Below are 19,634 nucleotides of genomic sequence, written 5' to 3'. Positions count from 1 at the left end.
ACATAGAGAGCTACTCTACAAACCTTTACCTTCCAGCAAACCATCATTGATGTCAGGAGCCTGCCCAGGTGTCTCCAAAGGTGTTGCCTATGGAAAGCTGGACAGCACCAGCAGCACTCAGACACCATGTCCATCTGCTTGAATTTCTGCTAGTGGTGCTGACACTAGAAAATTCACCTTGCCTTACAGCTCCAGGAAAGAGCATGTTTTCTTTATATGCAGGCTGACAAGAGGCAGAGGGATAGAATTCCTCTTTTTTCACGTTTCTTAATATGTCCTCAAAATATATGTGAAACATGCAAGTATACTTTTCAGACTACAGATATCTGTTCTTTCTTTTGAAAGAAAGGTAATAAAATCCCACTCAGGTTGAATATAAAGAGGAATAGAGGAAATAAATGTGGAATTTTACCTAACTGGGAATTGCAAAATTAAGTCCAGAAGAAAAGAGCATTTCCTCTACTGTATAAAACAGCATTATCTTGCCTGTAGGCACTACTGGAAGCAGAGAAGTTTCACTGTACCAGAAACAGAGAGGCAAAACCACCAGCAAATCTACACACTCTATTTATGGGACAGTACAAAATTCATCCCTGGCTCATGCAACTCAAATTCAGTTGAAAACAAAGTCAAGTTGCCAGGTCTTTGGACATGAGTCTATTGGAAGGAGAGGGATGGATGTGTTGTTCCAGAAAGTAATAACTTTCTGGATCCTCAAAATTCAGTGAGATCATTAGCTACACAATTGCCATCAATTTCAGTTAATTTCTTTGTAAGTGCAGATGTGTTCCTCCTCCCTAACTTCACTCAGAAGCACATTTCAGAAGCTGCTTTCCAATAAGTCATCATAAGTAGAGACTTTGTCACGAATTGCTGACAGTTCCCAGCATAAAAGCCGATCAAATCCCCCAGAAAATTAAACATCACCAGAAATTTAGAGTAAGAGAAACTTCAATTTTAAACAGGTGGGCATATAAGCAAGCAGGCACCAAAATTAGTTATGCATCTGGTTTTAATGTTAAGCTGCAACAAAGTCAAAGCTTTAATATGATCTGGAGATGCATTAAATAATAAACAGAAATAGTTTCCAATTTGAAAGCCCATCAGAAAACACATTAAGTACTATAACACAAGCTGACAAATTTTTAATTTCTAGTTCCAAAGCTCTGTCCAGCCTGAAAGTCAAACACAGAACTTACCTCACCTAGAGCAGTATGTAACAGCAGCTGCTTTTTCAGCCGGGCTTTCAGCTTCCTCCCAGCACATCCAGTTAACACTTTGCAAATATTTGGCTCCTATCTCAACTGAAACATTTCTAGTTTTAAGAAATACATTTGCATGTGTATATAAAAACATTCCGAGAGAAAAAGAGCTCACATGTGTCTTACATCAAATGAAGTGAGAGTTTCTCTGGGAATAAAAATATCAGTCCCCATCTCTCCTCCCAAATGTAAAAATTTTAAAATCCTATGCTAAGAAAAATAAACTGAAAGACAAAAACTCTATCCACTGAAGAGAAAGTCCTGCAAAATATTTCTGGGGTCAAGTATGCCCATTTCTCCTCTGCATGCTCTCCCAAGCACATGTTAACAAACATCAGTAAAGAATTCTCAGCACTGTAGTCACAGGACTTTTCAGTCAGCATCCAAATATTTTCACAACATATTCCCAAAACAAGAAAGGGTGAGACTCTCCTTTTGCACTTACCTATTCTTTTGCCTCCTGCAAAAGATGAACACTGCTCCAAAGATAACTACATCTCTGATAAAAGTTACAGCAGAACTACTAAAATATTGAGAGGTGGAGATTGGGATGACTGGTATTTCAGGATTAGGTATTTTATAACAAGTATCTTCTTAGGGTGGTAGCACGCTTTGTCCTGTGTTTGGCCAGCCAGTGGATTAGCGAAGAAATTTCCCTTGCAGATCATTGTATGCTTTGGAAAGACAACACTTAAACTGCTTGCCCATTACTTACTGATAAACACCTGTGGCAACAGCTGGAAACATGCACAGGTTCAGGCATAAAAATCCATCACCCTTGCTAACAAGAGTGAATAAAACTACATTTTCCTTGCCCATCCCAGAGAAGCAGTAAATAGTCCATATAACCAAGCAGAAGTGCCAGGGGCAGAGCAGCCACCTGAGGTTATTTACCTGTTCCGGTGTCCCCAGGGACTGCATGACAATAGCAGCACTCCATGAAGATAATGTAGTTCAACAGGTTGAAGAACAGACCTGAAACCCCAATAATGAGGACGAGCAGCGCTTTCTCAGTCTTCTGAGGGTTGATAAACCTCTTGACAGCCTCCACAAAAATGCTGAACATGAGCGCGGTGGCAAAGACAGAGTTGCCGAAAGCCCCCAGCACGTCTGCCCGGCTGAAGCCGAACGTGCTGGCCTTGTGCCACTTGACGCGGCTGAACCGGACGCCGACCAGCCCGATGATCATGGAGATCAAGTGGGAGAGAACAGCAAAGGCATCTGAGGCCAAGGAGAGAGAATTGCCCACGTAGGCGACTGAGATCTCAACGGCGAAAATGGCGAGGCTCACCACGCACATGAGGATGAGGCGGCTGCTGCGGCCCGAGTAGCGGCCCATCCCTGTTCCTTGCTCCCAGGATCTGCGGAGACAGCGCAGAGTGGGGAGCAGCTCCCTGCCCGTGATCCTGCCCTTCAGCTGTCAGTGCTGCTCACGCCTGGGAGCCACTTTTATAAGAAGCAGTAAAACAATAAATCAGTTTAAAGGGCAGTTCAGCGAGATTTGTCATGTGAAGACATTGTGAGGGCTCCAGTCCTGCGAGTGTCCCACCCTCAGGAGGTATTTTTTCCTACAAAACCAAAAATAAACCTAGGAAGACTACTGGGAGCACCAGCACTTGCTACTACGCTCCGTGTCAGTATCCTGAAAAACTGAGTAAGGCCCAGACAGGAGTGCATAAGAAGGGGGCTCAGAATTTTAAGTGGTTAGAAAAGATCTCTCTTTTGCATAACACTTTCTTCTCATATCTGTTCCTGCCATTTCTGCTGCCAGCAATTTTAGTACTGAAAAAATCTTACTATACACCTGTGCAAAAAGACATTTGAAATCCATGTTGGGTGGACATGATTTTTAAGAGCACAGTGAACATGAACTGCTTGTGATACTGAAGATGTTGTCCATAGAACAGTTTTCAAAGACAACTGCATTGATGCATCTTCCATTTTAGCAACCTAATACAACAACTATACAACAACTTATTGTACTTTTAGCACATTTTAACATTGCTTATGTATATGTATATGGAGAAATTTTGGAGGCCATTTTCTAAACAAACTGCCAACGGACATGGAAGCTGAGACTTAACAATAAACCCAAAGCACATTGTTTTTTCCCATTTTGAAAACCTGTCTCAAAGTAATTCTTTTGCTTGCACATAAAAGTCAGATTTGGGGAAAGCACAACCAGAAGTTCAAACTGCTGACGTCCTAGCTTGTACTTTGTGCCATTTCTGGAAAATACATCCTGAAGCAGTAACATTATTTGTCACTCATTGCAATACTTGTTGAGCTCTGAGTGTCCCCATATTAACACAAACTCACAAACTACCACTAATGGCACACCAGGCAGTATGGGCCATAAGACCAGGCGTTTTCCTTGAAAATTTTATGATCCAGCTTTTTATTTAAAAAGCCCATGTGTGTACATATATGCACACAGTTAGTTACGAGGTAGGACAGAAGGAAATTACATTAATTACATGCAGTACAGCCATGGAGAGATAAGATAATATTGATAACCCGAGCTTACCAAATGCCCCTGCTGGCCTTAGGATTCCCAAGGTGAATTAACTTTAGGTTAAAAACAAACACCCACCCCCACTTTTCATCTGGATTTTTGCTCACAGGGTTTCAACAGCCAAAATATTTACGTTCAAAGTCCAGTTTGTTAGAAGCCTTTCCTGCCAACATACATAACTTTTAACATTTGGTCATTTGCCTACCTACACACTGCAGCTGCAACTCAAGGGTTTCCCTCCTCCTGCCATTTTAAAAACATCATTAAGCCTGGAAGGGTGGATTACTAGAACTAATTACAACATTGAAAACTGGCACTTACTCATCTTCCTTTTCATCTTCTCACACCTGTGTCACCACTTCCATCCCAGCTATTTCCACTGTGTTTTTCTTTCCCTTCTTGTATTAAAGTGATGTTTAACGACTTATTTTATTACCTGAACTACAGAGCATGAAAGGTGAGAATTTTTTTTCAAGTTCTTCTCCTTTCATTGGGTACGGATCGAGGTCGAGCTTCAGCGGTCTCCAAAGCCCTGCCTTACATGAGGTTGTGATTACCAAAACAAGAGATAAATGAAGCACTCCCTCTGCAGCAGAGCTAAAATGTTCACCTGTGCTCTGTTTCCAATAAGGAGCTGCTACCGCAATGTTAAGGCACTTCCCTTACACCCCCTTTACAATTTAACTCGAATTTATCAGTACATAAGAACTAAAGAACATCAGGAATTTTGCAATACAGTACAAAGCAGTATCACTTAATCAACAGCAGTGTATATTATTCCTGTTATATAATTATACACTATTATATTGTTATATTATTATACACTGGTATTATTATAACAGTGGTATATTATTCCAATTCATATACCTGTTTTTCTTACAGACAGAATCTACTCAGGGTCTGACAGATTTTTTCTATAATGCTTCACAGATAGCTCAGATTGTGCTTTTGGCAAAAGGATGGTTGATGTGGATGTTATCTCTCCCAGGCAAATATTAGTCTCCTTGTGGAAGATCATCACAGGGATATCTGCATGTAAGGTATCAGCATTTCAGACCCTTCAAGCCCTATTATGATCAGGAAGAAATATGTTCAGGAAAAGTAAGAGGGGGGTAGAAAAAAGAAAAAAGGCTGGCCTTCTGTGAAATCTGTCTTCAAACAAATCCATTTGTAGGCTCATAGCAGCTCATTTCTAAGAACTGTGTCAACATGTTTACTCGAAGATTTGATCCAGTCAACTGGTTGAAGGTTGGCTGTTTGTTCAAACTGATAAGGTCAGAAGATGCATTTAGTTTTGCCTTTCCTTTGTTCTGAGTTACTAAGAGCTCCCACATCTGATTTTTAAAATATGGGTGTTGTACAGCATTTCAGTGGGAGCTGTGAGTGCTCATTTATTCTTAAAAATCTGGTTTGCTCTGCCAAAAAATCTGGGCACATTCCTGCCTCTTATACCCTAAGACATCCCTCTCCAGGCTACTCTTAGTCACCATTTCAGGCTGTGAAAACATCACTCTGGTGTTATTGCTCACTCTCTTTCTCAAAGTACAATGCCAGCCAGCATTAGAGGCAGCACACCAAGATACAGACCTTAGGGCCACTCATCTGCTTTGTTAACTGTATCCAAAGATAAATGCATGCACAGATAAATCCTTCCCTAAATCCTTTGCCCATTACTACACCTGAGAAAATATCTACACAAATGGAAGACAGATGATTTTAAGATGCAATTGATGCAAACCCTTCAGGACTAACCATAATCCAAAGACTATTACAGAGAATTTCCAAGTTTCAAGCACTCTGAGCAAGCTGATCTGAAATATTTTTTTTTTTACTTTTCTGTGGAAAAACTGGGGCACAAGGCACACGATCTTAAATTGGACATGCCAGGTTCAAATTTTAATATTCAAAATTTTGACTAGGAAGGCTGACCCCAGGAATCTGGGGAAAAGCAAATATTCTGCACGTCTGAAAAACAGAGATCTGGCAATAGCACTCTAAGTCTCCCGCATGCTTTAGACTATGGCTGCTTCATAAAACCATCTTTTTGGAAACAGGCAGCTATGCAGTGTTGGGCCAGGAAGAGTTTGGGGAGGATCTTACTGGTCCAACTTTTTAATGACCAAGTTTTCACTATCCTCTTTTCAGGGAAAGGTGTTCATGTAGACAGCCTTCAACCATACAGGAGGAAAACAGTAAATCAAGTGTGTGTCATCTAACCACTGTTTTGTGCCAGGGCCACCTCTTTATTTTTAGAAGCCAATCTTGCGCTCAGAGTGGAAGTGATGTTATTTTTAAAATGATTTTACAACTGTAACATCCAGCCTCCTCTGCTAGAGCAACACTTGATAAGGGTAGGAAAAGCAAAAAAGGTTTTATGAAACACGCTGTAGGTAGAACCACAGGCTAAAATCTCTAGCACTGAACTTAACTCTCTTCAGACTGCCTTTGCATTACTCATTGCAGTATCACTGTCAAGACAGCTATTAAAGCTAGTTTGCAAAATAAGAAAAACAGAGCTTGGCAAAATATCTGCAAGAAATGGCCACCACCTGCACCTTGCTACAAGGTGTCATTTAATCTTTCAAACTTGCTTTACAAGGGGGTGAAAATCTGAGAGGTGATTCTTTCCATCTACCTCTGCTCTTGTGAGACCCCACCTGGAGTGCTGTGTCCAGCTCTGGGGCCACCAACATAACAACCATGTAGAGCTATTGGAATGAGTCCAGTAAAGGTGATAAAGAGACCCACAGATATGGAGCACCTCTCCTGTGCAGACAGGCTGAGAGTTGGGGTTGCTCAGCCTGGAGCAGAGAAGGCTTCAGGGAGATCTTAGATCACCTTCCAGTACCTAAAGGAGCCTGCGAGAAACCTGTAGAGGGACTTACAAGGGTAGGTAGTGATAGGATAAGGAGGAATGGCTTTAAATTGAAAGAGGGCAGGTTCAGGTGAGATATTAGGAAGGAACTCTTGAATGTGAGTGTGGTGAGGCACTGGAACAGGTTGTCCAGGGAAGTTGTGGATGCTCCATGCCTGGAAGTATTCAAGGCCAGGCTGGATGGTGCTCTGAGCAGCCTGCTCTAGTGGAAGGTGTCCCTGTCATGGCAGGGGATTTGGAGCAAGATGATCTTTAAGGCCCTCTTCCAAGCCATTTATGATTCTATGTTTTTATGAAAATATTCCTTGAAACACCTGGCTTCAGAGGGGAGTTTTCTAAAGGTAATAATTACTATGCCTACAGGTTAGCAGCAAGTCTCTACTAAAAAATTTGAAGGCAAAATTAAAAGCAGATGTTGTATCTAGAAAGTAGATGTCAGCATGCTGAAGTGTACTGTAGTTTTTATGACATTCTCTCCAACCTTTCAAGCATTTTCTCAATGTACATGGAAATACATGCACCAAACCAGAAAAAAAAACATGAGCAAAGGATACCTATTCCTCCCTACTGAGCAACACAGAAAAAACCCACCACAGCATGTTGCAGCTCACAATACATCTTTATTTTATTGGAGATGTTTACAGAAAAGTCTGTGAATTACTGCTAGCCTAAGACTGACCACTGGGGAGCCAGGTTATGGTTTATGGCTTTGTCTTTGAATTATTTAAAAAGGTCACAAAACCGATTGAAGATTAAGGGGCTATTTCAGTCTTATTAAAAAAAGTTCAATTCACAGATAAAGGAGAAGGTTCTTTCACTAGTGATTTAGTAACTACGACCAAAGAGGGTGTAGAACTTGGCAGGGTTTTTGCTGCACACACATCTTGTTCCAGGCTGGAGTTCACGGAGTGGCTGGAAAGGTATGCAGAGGCTTTTTGCTCCCATGGATGGAGCACCAGGCTCAAGATCTTGATCCCTGAAATAAAAGCATATTAATAAATATATATATTAATAAATACATATTTCTATTAAAAATAAAAGTGCAATAAAGTTTATCATACATAAATCTTAAAACCACATTAATTATTCTGAAAGTTCCAGAGTTAAGAAAGTAAATATATTCAATTATGTAGGACAGCAGGAGACTGTACATAAGTGTTCTACCCAAAGGCATCTTGCATTCCTATTTTATATTCAAAACATTTTGATTTTGATTTTGGTATATACTCTCCAGCTCAGTTACATTTTACCTGGCAGTGGTCTTCTTGATCCAGTCCTCACACTCAATTTCCCCACAGAAAGGGATTTGTACAATCTGAAGGGAGAAGAGTAGGGGAGAGAGAAAAACCCAACAGTTACACATGTAAAAATATTATCTTTGTCTTTGGAAGATTCCTAAGACCTTCAGATCTCATATACAGATCTCAAACTGGGAAAAGTTCCAACTGTTACAATTGAATTTTAATAGCTCTTCTTCAGAGCAACAGATAAGCCCAACCATCCCTCCACAGTGCAGTATGGAAAATCCTACACAAAACCAAAGCACCATTTAAATTTAAATCTTTTTTTTTAACCAAATACATCTTTCTTCTGTGCAAAGTATAAACACTCTTTTTTCTTATCAAATGTTCTGTTTTTCAGGAAAAGTTTAAAATTTTCAAACTACTGAGCAAATGCTCACCTTATACACTGTAAGACAGTGCCCTAACAAAGTTCCCATTTTAATTCCGTTACTATGATTTTTCATTTTTTCTGAGCATACATTATTTTAAGAAAACAGAACTGCCAACAGCACATTTTTCGGGGAGGGGGGTGTGGGGTGTGCACCTTCCTGCTCTTTGCTTCACTTAGCTTAACTGAAGAAAACTGAAAGAGCAAGGCTGAAATGATAATGTCACACACTCCTCTCTGTACTACTCTTAGCTATTGGAGCAGATCTCTTACCCCTAGTTTTATATTCAATTTTACCGACTTTTTAATGGACTTCCACAGAGAAAATTCAGTTTGCTACCAAGAGGTAGCATTACTGTAAAAAAGACACACCCTACACACATTTGAACACTCATGAAATGCTGATAGCTGTGGGCAACCTCAGCTACTAAATTCAGCCTTCATTCATTTTAATTCTATCCAAACTGTGAATAAGGTTCACTCAGTGCATCTTTCTTTCACCTAATTTACATTCTTACTGCAAAATTCTCAATTTCGCATTAACTGGAACACACCTTTAGTAGACTTCACTTTATAGCTTCGCTTTCTTGCAGCTGAAAAAAGGAACTATTACCACTCTACTACACTGTTCTTGCATGAATCTTTCGTTAGTGAAATGAAAAACAGTCCACATTTTTAAATAGCTAAGAGTCTGCAATTCCATTAAGGGAAAAACAGCAGCAGGAATTAAACAGGAGCACTTATTTAATCTTTAAAAATTTTGCTCTTAAACAGTAGTCAGTGCTAACAGAGTGCAATTTCAAGTAAGTCAGAATACATATGCTATAAAATTATGTTAGTACAACAAAAATAGGTAGAGAGTGAAACAAAGACCAAATGGCATATTTTTTGGATTTTTTTTCAATTCAGATATGCAGTTCATAATAAATTCATATAACCTAAGTACCAAAACAGTGGAAATATCCAACATGGAATGTAAAATTATTTGTTCACATTTCCAAGCTTAACTACATTTAGATTACATTAGACTTCTAAGCATTATAAAAACAGCTTAATTCTCTTTGTCATATCTAGAATCTAGCTGCACACAACAGTGAGTGCTGGACATTGCTAAATCAGTTCCTCCTCTGAAGTTTATCATTATTCTTTTAAACTGTGTTCTAAATTGAATTTAAGTGCAACAGAAATACAAGAAAATAGTATAATGGAAGGTCAAGCCTAACCAGGAAAAACTTAAAATTATTTTTGAAGTTCAACAGAGTATTTACAGATTCTTGGCACTTGTACATTTTTCATCAGGAATTTTGAAATTTTCAGAGTGGATCTAATTGATACACAACCTCCTGATCTCTCTTTACAAAATACACAACCTTACTAACTAATGCTGGGGATCCTACCTCTTGAACACATAATCCAAACACATAAACAATTTCCCAACCTGATCTGTGACAGAATTTCAGGGTTAAAAAATTCTGTCAGCAGTTCTTTGTAAAAGAACCTCAGCTCAATTCTGTGCTGAAAACTTAATCCCTCATCTAAACTCCAATAGCTTTTCACAGAAGTTTAGATCAGTAGAGCTCACCCATCCATGTGATTGGTTGTTTTTACTATAAATCCAAGGAGGTTTCTGACTTGCAGTAATTCTTAATGAACCCAGTGGCTTCTACTCAGGTCATAAAGGTAAAATTTCCTTGTTGTAAATATCTTGTACTTTAAACTCTTACCTGGACCCTTATATGAGACTTAGTGTTTTGTCACTGCATTAGAATAATGACAGTGAGGTTATTGTAACCTGAATGAAATGTTTACATTACTCTCTCTTAAAAGCATACTCTGATAAAACCATTATTTGTAATAGATAAAAAGGGTGTGAAGCACAAAAATAGAAGTGGTAAATCCCCTTACCTTTCCTGAATCAAGCTCTTTTTGAAAGTCCTCCATATTACTGGCCACCACCATATGACTTTTTAGGTCCTCGGATGCTCTAAGAAAAGGAAAAAAATTCAGTCAGGGCAGATTTATTCAAATAAACTCACTGGCCCAATGAGCTGAGTTTTCAGAGCCAGTCAAAACAAAAGGTTACAAAAAGAGCTATATATTCATTAGAATCTTCCTAATCAGGTTATGTCTTTCTACCACTGATCCTCAAGGAGGTAAAATTTTGATTAATTGCTGATAGGTTGCTGTATATTTCACTGTGCTCATTCACACTGTTGTGCCCACCAGTTAAACACTGACCTGAAGCAGACAGAAATAAATACTATAGATGTCCTAAGTTGAGAAAGAAGTGAATTTTTTGGGAAGTTGTGGTCAAACCAATCAGTGCTTAGATTTGAGTATTAGCACCTGGTTTAGTCACTGAAAACATGGACTGCCTCTGAGAACACAGGGGGTTAAAAAGCAGAGAACTCCCAAAAAAACTCTCTTGGTCCGGGTCAATGAAAGAAGTCAGAGCTCCCCTGCCCAGCTGGGGCTGGGTGGGAGAGGGGAAGCCATGCAGCCGAGGTGAGGTAGGCCGGAGCCTTGGGCATAGGAAGAGGGCGAAGGCTTTGCAAGATGAAAAAGCAGAAGAACATCAAGAGAAAGAGAGAGAGCCAGTGCCTGTGCTGCCTTAAAATTTGATGTCGTGTGCTAGCAGCACGACTGGCCAGAAGTGAAGGATGTGGCGCAAGAAAGTGCCTGGCCGCCATTAGAGTTCTAAGCAGACAAAAGCAAAAATTTTAACCCTTTTCTTAAATAACAGAAACCTTACAAATACTGATCCTCTTGAATCTGAATGAGGAAAGAGAAATAAAACAAAAAGAAATAAGCAAGTGTGATGAAAGTTAGTGCAAGTAAGAAATGTCAGAAGAGTTAAGAAGAATCCTAGGTGAGAAGAAATGATGGAGCAGCCTTGAGCTAGACTCTTTTCTTGTACAGCCATAAACAGACCCATGTTTTTCCTGTAACACAAAAACTACATTTAGGGGGAAGCAATGCCTTAGAGCCAAAAAAGTACGGTGAAGCAGTAGTGTAAACAAAGACAGCTGAAGAAGGTGTAGTGATGCCCTCTGTCTTCAGTGAAGAAAAAAATCTTTGTTCACGAGGCTCCTCGGCCCCAAGAAGTAAATTTAAAAAGGACTAGTGTCCCGAAGCTGAGAAACTGTTGCTTTTTTTAAAACTGAGGAATGCATCCTTAAAAAGAGAACCTTAAAAACAATTCTGGTCCATGCGCAGTAGTGAAAACACTGACCATAAAAAGAAAAGGTCACGAAAACAAATGCTCTCCAAACAGTGCCACAAATAACATGAAAACACAAAAGATTTCAACTGTGTTTCGAAAAGAAGCCTATAGTGCAAAAAAAACTCCTCTCTCCCTAATAAACTAAAAGTTAATTATTTAAAAAGTAGTGATAGACTGAAAGTTAATTATCTAAAAGATAGTAACTAGATAAAAATCTAAAGTTTTATTTCATGCTGTAGAAGAAATGAGAGGAAGAATAATATATTTAGAAAGTTTTCATTCTAAATTCTGTGTCTGTTCCTTTTTAGATACTGTAATTAATAAAGTTTTTTTTTCCTTTATTCCTAAGTTAAAGCCTATTTCTGATCACATCTCACAACATCCACTAAAAAAAATATGTTTGCATGAAGGCACTAGCATTGTGCCCGCGTCAAACCATGACAGATGTATATTTTGCTTTTTAAATTATCTTCTAAACCTAAATCCCAAGATGCTTTTGAACTAGGTAAAAATATTCTGCCTGTAAACAATTTTGATCATCAGAGAAAGAAATAGTGCTGTGTCAACACCCTGTTCTTCTCAGTGGACTTACAAGCAACAATCTGCAGTGAGAGACCTGTGAGGGATTTTGGCGTTTGCAGTAAGGGCAAAAAACAGTTTCAGAAGTATTTGATTGCTTACAAGAAAACAATCCTGTGAAGGTCCATAGGGTCTTAAAATACACTTCTGGACACAGAACTTCAGCTACTGAAGTTACTTGGACAGCTTTGTGTCTTTCAAAATTCTGCACCAAAAGCATCTTTCAAAAATAAGTCCTGTACATAGGATCATGGAATTATTTAGGCTGGAAAAGACCTCTAAGATCATTGAGTCCATCCACTAAGCCAACACTGCCAGACCTACCACTAAACCATGTCCATAAGCACATTTATATGTTTTCTGAACACTTCTATGGATGACTATTCCATTACTGTGCTGGGCAGCCTGTTTCAATGCTTGACCACAGTTGCAGTGAATACATTTTTTCCAATGCCCAATCTTAACCTTCCCTGGCTCAGCCTGAGATCATTTCCTCTTATTCTGTCACATGTTACCTGGGAGAAGAGACCAACTCTCACCTGGCTACATCCTCCTTCCAGGCAGTTGTAGAGAGTGATAAGGTCCCTCCTGAGCTTCCTTTTCTCCAGAAGAAACACCCCCCCCCTCTCTCAGCCACTCCTCACAGGATTTGTGCTCTACACCCTTTACCAGCTCTGCTGCCCTTCCTTGGGCAGTGTTAAGGTCACTGGTCACATAATGACCAATGGGTCACAGGTATTTATGGTGTATTTATTTATTAATAATACATGTGAACTCAATGATGTATTTTTTAAAGTAAGTTCACAACCTCTTAACTTGATAAGAACAACAGGCAGCTCCTATCGCTGAATGTGAAGGAGTTCAAGAGGTAGAAAATTACATGACACAAACAGGAAGATGAGCCTAACCTGTCTTTCTCCACAGACAAACCATTAACGTGAGAAATTCTTCTGACAGATGAAGGGCATCTTGATTAGCAGAGCCATTTACTGTAACTCCTAGTTTACCTGCTGTAAAGGTTTGCATGGATCTCCTCCAAGATCTGCTTAAGTTTCTCTTCTGCTTCATGTTCAGACAATGTCAGCTTCTGCCCTGTGTCTCTTCTAACAGCTACAAACTGTTGGCTCTTCATGTCTCGTGGTCCCACTTCAACTCTGACTGGGACACCCTTCAAGGAAAAAAAAAATTAGAAGTTATGATGAAGTAATACTCAGAAGATTTCTCTCTCTGTGGCTTTTTGTTGTTTTAAAGTCCAGTTTTAATATAAACTCACTTGATACATTTAAGTTTCTTTGGAAAAAAAGAATCACAATATATTCCAAAGCTTTTATGCATTTCTGTCTTTCTCATCCTCATTCTCTTCACTTGTGCATTCTACCTCACTTCACTAGCTTGAAGACTGCATCAGTGCCAGTGTAAAGTAATACTGAAGCACTGCTGAAACTGCACTAAGTTATCCCACATAATGCAAATCAGACTTTTTAAGTCTGAACAATTAAGACTTCTACAGCAATTATAATGTTCTAGTTCACCCATTAATACAGTGAATTCTGTTTTCAAAGAATGCTTTTAATAGCATTCAACAGGTATTCTTTTAGCAGCAAAAGTTCTGTTAAATACAGCCCTAATATCAACATTAATTCCATTGAATATTTGACTACAAACATCTAATTGCTTTAGCAAAGCAAGTAAATTCAAGTAATTCAGAGTTTATCAAAGTTTATCATATCAAAGTTTACAAACTTTGGTGGTAAGATGTAATTTCTCATCCCCCACAGACAAAATCACATCATCAGACAAAAAGATTTTCCATGTTACTGAAAAGAGTGAGTTAAGAGTCTACCATGTAACTTATTTTCTTTACATCCTAACATGTATACCAGAGTGTACACATTCTTTCACAGGTAATGAAAAGAGTGCATAAAAATACATTTTGGAGGATTGTTCTTGTTCCCCCCCTCTCCCCCAAGGAAACTGAATCAGTAGGTTTATAAGCTAAAACCATTCCACAGTGTTCAAGAGATGAACAGGAGAATCAAAACCTGTACCAAGCTTTCTATGCATTGTGTACTCTGGAATCTCCTCAGGTTCACAGCTTCCAAGTGATACCCTATACTCCCCTCTGCCCCCAGTACTTTAATTATGCTAAAAAGGTGAATAGTACAGTAAGATCCATCTGACCAATGAACTATCTACTACTGCTGCAAAGCTACATAAAAAGCTACTCAAAACTACAATTAACAAGCAATTAAAACTGAACATTCCAGTTTATGCCCACAAAGCATTGTTTCCATAATAAAAACTTGGAAGGGAGTATCCAGTACTTCTAATTGTAATACTACAAAGTGAAAGAATAGTTCATGGTCCCTTAGGCAGATTTCTCAAGAAAGCAGTGGAACTAATACCAGACAATACAAAAGAAGTACCACTGACTTGGTTTTTTTAGGAAGTAACATCAGAAGTCTGCTAAGCTGACAAGTGCGTAAGGCAAAATATTTTCCAGTTAATTCCTTTACTTCTTATTCCAGCACCTTTGTATTTTTTACCCTATGAAATTCCTTATACATTCAATAAAAGGAGTGTATTGTTCCTGCAATGAGCCTGAAGATGCAGTTTAGGTATTATACTGGACTGGTATTATACTACATTATTATACTAATGTGTATTATCTACACATTAGTAGATTTTATGAAAAACACCAAGTTTACCCTGTGCTGTGTGCCTCCTTGAAAAACCTAATTTTATTTAGAAAGTTTTCCAACATGGCTTCACAGTACTAGAGCTCCATTAAAAAAAAAAAGGTTACACAAAGGGAAGAGAACTTTGAGACAATGGAAACTTTGAACAATTTGGGTCACTTCTATCAGGTTACTTTGAAGATTAACATATTGAAACTGATTTTAAATTCAGAATAAAAATATGATTCCATAACAACACTCATCATTCAATTTTTAATTACCATTATTACCACTGTTTTAGTTTGCTTACTATTTCTGTTTTATAAAAGCCTCTTATATTAGAGGAAGCAGAACTGTTCCTCTCAAGTGCTATATGAGGGAACATGGCAATATTGAAACAAAAAAATTGCTCCTTTCGTTTCCGACACTGCAGGTTTATCTTCTCTGTTCTGCTGTATTCACAGAAGGCTCTGCTGTGAGTCAGGACACACTGAAGTATTAGTACATATTTCTAAAAATGCAAGTAATTTATGCTCCTAATTTAAATTTCTAGGTATATAAGTAGAGCCCTGAAGGTTTAAATATCCCTAATGACATGCAAATCCTAGCAAACAGAACAAGTCTTTGAAAACACCATTTCTTCATTTATTCACAAAAGTGATCACTAATTATCAGGTAGCAGATTTTAATTTACAGAACACATTTGCCTTCAGAACACAGGGCACACATAGCATACCTCATATATTCTCCTCACCTAGGCTTCAGAACCTCTCCTGGAAAGAAAAGTACCTTGAGTTCCCAGTGGTTGAACTTCCAGCCAGGTGAGTAGTTGTCTCTTAAATCAGCCCGGACACGGATGTTGACAGCAAGCAGCCTGCTACGATATTCATTACATTTCTTCAACAGAGCTTCTCTGTCCTCTTCAGAAAGGGAGTTTGTGATACCACAGGGAATAATTACAACCTGCAATAGAACAGGACATGTACTTTATGCTACAAAAAAAAAATTAGCCCATAGTTATAAAAAACTTGAAACCAATATTGTGGCCCTATATTCCAGTAATTGCCTTCATGCTCTCAGAAATGAAGGACACGTTTCCCTTTTCATACTAATGGCACAGATAACATTACTTCAAATGGATGAACTGTCAAAGGGGACTGGTCCACCACAAGCATCCTCATAATTTGTATTAACCTCACACAGCTACTCTTTAACTAGGCAGCTCCATCCTATATTAAGTTTTCCAGCTGCCCAATACGAAATACTTAGGAATTCCAAGACAAGAAAGGAAACTAAAGCAGTTTAAGGCATTTTTACACACCTGAATACAGGCTACACGAGGTGGGAGTACCAATCCCATGTTATCTCCATGAATCATTGTCATTACACCAATGGTCCGAGTTGTAATGCCCCAGGAATTCTGATAAGCAAACTGTTTTTCTCCTGGCTTCTTGGGATCTTCAAACACAATTTCAAACATCTTTGAGAAATTCTGCCCTAAATGATGTGATGTTGCTCCCTGAAATAGATGCACACAGAAAATTCTATTAAATGAAAATCTAAGTCTATCAAGCACCAGTTTAAATATTTCATCTTCCTATATTTAATGAAATAAAGAATTATTTTAATAGCTAAATACCTGGATAGCTCTTCCACTGGCAGATATAAACGCCTCTAAAGTGGTTGTATAATCCCCCCCAGCAAACTTCTCCTTCTCTGTCTTTCTTCCTTTCACAACAGGTATTGCCAAGAGATCCTCATACACCCGAGCATAGAGATCAAGTATCTGCAGCACCTATGATGAACAAACTATCTTCAGAATTACTCAGGATTTTGCATTTGTTACAGCATGAAATATTTTTACGTGACAGAGTCTGAAATCTTTAAGATTTAACATTTTCTCAAGACTTTGTTTAGAAACTAAGATTTCTTCAATTACTTTAAACTTTGGATGTTCTTTTCCCTGAATGAAAAAGCAACAACTGTAAGTCATGACAGAAAACAATAAGAAAGTTTTAGAACTGGGCAAAGAAAGTTTTAGAACTTCTAGTAGTAAACACGTGGATGCATTATTTAAATTTTTAATGAAAATTGATTTTTCAGTATTTTTAAGAAAAATAATTTTAAGGTAAGCACACACTATATATCACACTCTTCAAACTTCCCATATTGTTTGTAAAGAATGAAGCCTCAGAAATGGGTTACATCTGAGAAAAAAATGGGTTTTAATAAACTTGGCATTTTTCACAAGGGCTCTCAAAAAAAATATTTCCTTGAGGTCTCAGTACAAAGATTTGTTTGTGTTGCTGTGGAGTAAGGTAACTTCCTGAAAGGAGAAGCACCAGTGCATTTGTTTTTACCTCCTCTGCTGCTTCTTCGTATGTTGCAAATGCTGTGTGACCCTCCTGCCAAAGGAACTCACGAGTCCGAAGGAAAGGCTGGGGGTGTTTGAACTCCCAGCGCTGGAGGGGCAGAAGCATAAAAATGTAACACTATGAAGCGTCAAATTTTTGTTACAAATAATGTTTATAAGCAAGTACTAGAAAATCCTCAATAATGATAAAAAGCTAACTGCTCACAGATTTCTACTTAATACAATCAACCATATACATTGATAAAGAATGTTTTATTAGAAACACTGAGAAAAACATATCATATAAACCATGGTAATAATTTTGGTTTGAAATATGTGCTGTGATCATTATGATCACACCAAGTCCATAGAGAATAACTGTCCTACACTGCACTTGTGATAAGAAGAGGTACTCAGGAATTGTGTACACATACCACAACACTGCACCACTGATTAAGCTTGATAGGAAGATCCCTGTGTGACTGCACCCACTTTGCATAGGAAGGATACATTACTGAAAAAAGAAAGCAGCTTTGAGTCTCCACACAATAAAGACACATCAAACTTTTCCTTTTGGTACATATAAGCTTAACATTCTCTGCTGTGAGAATTATGCTTTTATGTTTCATTTCCTTTAAAATACATTTTTTTGTCTTAATACATAATATTTTCACCAGAGTAGTTCCACTTCATCCCAAGTCTCTGCAAAAGAGCTTGGTTGCTGCTGGTCCAAGTACAATTCAAAGCTTATTATTTAATGACACTGGGTTTGAATCCCTGGCTTACAGTATGGTAAATACACCTGGGTTCACAAATAGGAACTACCTGACCTCAGGTCGTTCCTATTTAATTCCTTTTAGTTCCTTTAATTCCTATTTAGTTCCTTTTTAATTGACTCAATTAAAAACTCATCCAGCCTTATGTCTTAAAATGCTTGTTTAAATTACTCAGAGGAACAATTACAGTCAAAACACATGCAAAACTGAAGTGAATTATGAGTTGAAAAAAATTCTTATAAACATTATAAACCAAATAATCAAATGTATTTTCAGACAAAGTAAGCCAGTCTTCAGGATATTAACAAAAAATTTCCTGAAATGTCTGCATTTCCTAAAAGTGCCTATTTAAGGGAACATATAATGTGGATTTCCTATGAGCAGCAACAAGATTAAGAAATTTTCCTAAGGAGTTACAGAAAACATTCTGAAAAGTGGGGGCTTCCACTTTTCAGAAGGGACTCTTGTCTATCAGCTACACTACACATAGAACTTCACATATAAGTTTATAGCCAAACTACATGAAAACAGACCCACCTGTTTCACTTGTGGGACGTATAGCAATTGGTTCAGCCAGTTCTGTTTTCCCAGATCTTGTGACCCAAGCAACCTAAAAAAAAGAGAAAAAAAAATTAAACAAAACAAGTTTGGGAAAAAATCCTCTAGCTCCAAACTTACTTTCATACCCACCAGCTGCAGACTAAATGGTTGGGTTTTCTTACAGTCAGATTAAAATGAAGTTTTGAAGTGTACCTCAGGAGCAAAGTCAGCAATATGAGACTTCTCTGTCTCTAGGGCAGCCTGGGACACAAACATGGGGAAGTAGCAGTTTTCCACTCCAAGTTTCTTGATCTCTGCATCAAAGAAGTCTTTGATGGCTTCCCAAATAGCATGAGCCCAAGGACGAAGAATGTAACAGCCACTCACATCATAGTATTCAATCATCTCTGATTTTGTGATCACCTTGCAAAAGATTAATCAGAGGCTGAAGTTTCAGATTGTACACAGAGAACATTCAGTAATTCAAGGGTGTGTCATGCAACTCAAGAGAAGTCTCCTACTTAAAACTGCTCAAATTGTTTGCAGCTAAGATATACTTTAGGGTCATTTGTGTTACCTAGAGAAGGTTAACCATGAACATTAAGTTTAATAATAGGTCTAAATACTGTAAAAACTTAAAATGAATTTCATGAACCCAAGTAAGAGACTATGGCAACTTTCCAGGAACAAAAAAAATTGCACTTCTGTAAGAAATGTCTCTAGATCATGTCAGAAGAGACTTTTATTCCTTAGAGTACAGGCAAAAATTATACTACTGACAGGAAATGCACACCATTGACAACTACTTACAATCTCTCATAACAAGACTAATCTAAACTAGTCATCTCTGCCTGGGTTGTTTTCAATCTCACAAGCTAGCAAAATTGTTAAGTATCAACAGATATTCACTCTGTTATGCATCACCTTGAGCTGAAACAGAACTCTCAAGTCTGTGGAATTCCTATAATTTCAACTAAGTGTTTTACTCTTAACAAAAGAGGAATCCAGATATGAGACGAGGAAACCATATACACATTATATATAAAAGGTTGGGTGGGTGACACTCACCCTTTTTACAGCTTAATAAATTTATTCAGCTCTTCACTCCAAGGCACTTCTATTAAAGACCATGATAACATAAGACAGAAAAGAGAAAATACTT

The 19,634-nt window shown here is 38.1% G+C and overlaps 1 protein-coding gene across 2 annotated transcripts in view; it reads right to left on the bottom strand.

The window, feature by feature from the left end:
* Nucleotides 1-7,252: 7,252 nt before the first annotated feature.
* Nucleotides 7,253-19,634, bottom strand: part of EPRS1 (glutamyl-prolyl-tRNA synthetase 1) — a 39,538-nt gene continuing 27,156 nt past the window's right edge. For both annotated transcript variants that reach the window (XM_041401044.1, XM_041401045.1), the window contains 11 exons: nt 18,686-18,895; nt 18,470-18,542; nt 17,591-17,670; nt 17,164-17,265; nt 16,443-16,598; nt 16,125-16,322; nt 15,593-15,766; nt 13,133-13,293; nt 10,229-10,307; nt 7,903-7,967; nt 7,253-7,628 (listed from right to left, as the gene is read on the bottom strand). In XM_041401044.1, coding sequence (XP_041256978.1) covers nt 7,478-7,628; nt 7,903-7,967; nt 10,229-10,307; nt 13,133-13,293; nt 15,593-15,766; nt 16,125-16,322; nt 16,443-16,598; nt 17,164-17,265; nt 17,591-17,670; nt 18,470-18,542; nt 18,686-18,895 — 1,449 coding nt within the window. In that variant the 3' untranslated portion in view covers nt 7,253-7,477. The remainder of the gene's footprint in view (nt 7,629-7,902; nt 7,968-10,228; nt 10,308-13,132; nt 13,294-15,592; nt 15,767-16,124; nt 16,323-16,442; nt 16,599-17,163; nt 17,266-17,590; nt 17,671-18,469; nt 18,543-18,685; nt 18,896-19,634) is intronic.

This window comes from Onychostruthus taczanowskii, unplaced genomic scaffold, assembly GCF_017590055.1.
Source record: "Onychostruthus taczanowskii isolate IOZ18803 unplaced genomic scaffold, ASM1759005v1 scaffold183, whole genome shotgun sequence".
NCBI lineage: Eukaryota > Metazoa > Chordata > Aves > Passeriformes > Passeridae > Onychostruthus > Onychostruthus taczanowskii.
Note: the sequence above shows the minus strand (reverse complement) of the source record. Positions and strands in the feature narration are given on the sequence as shown.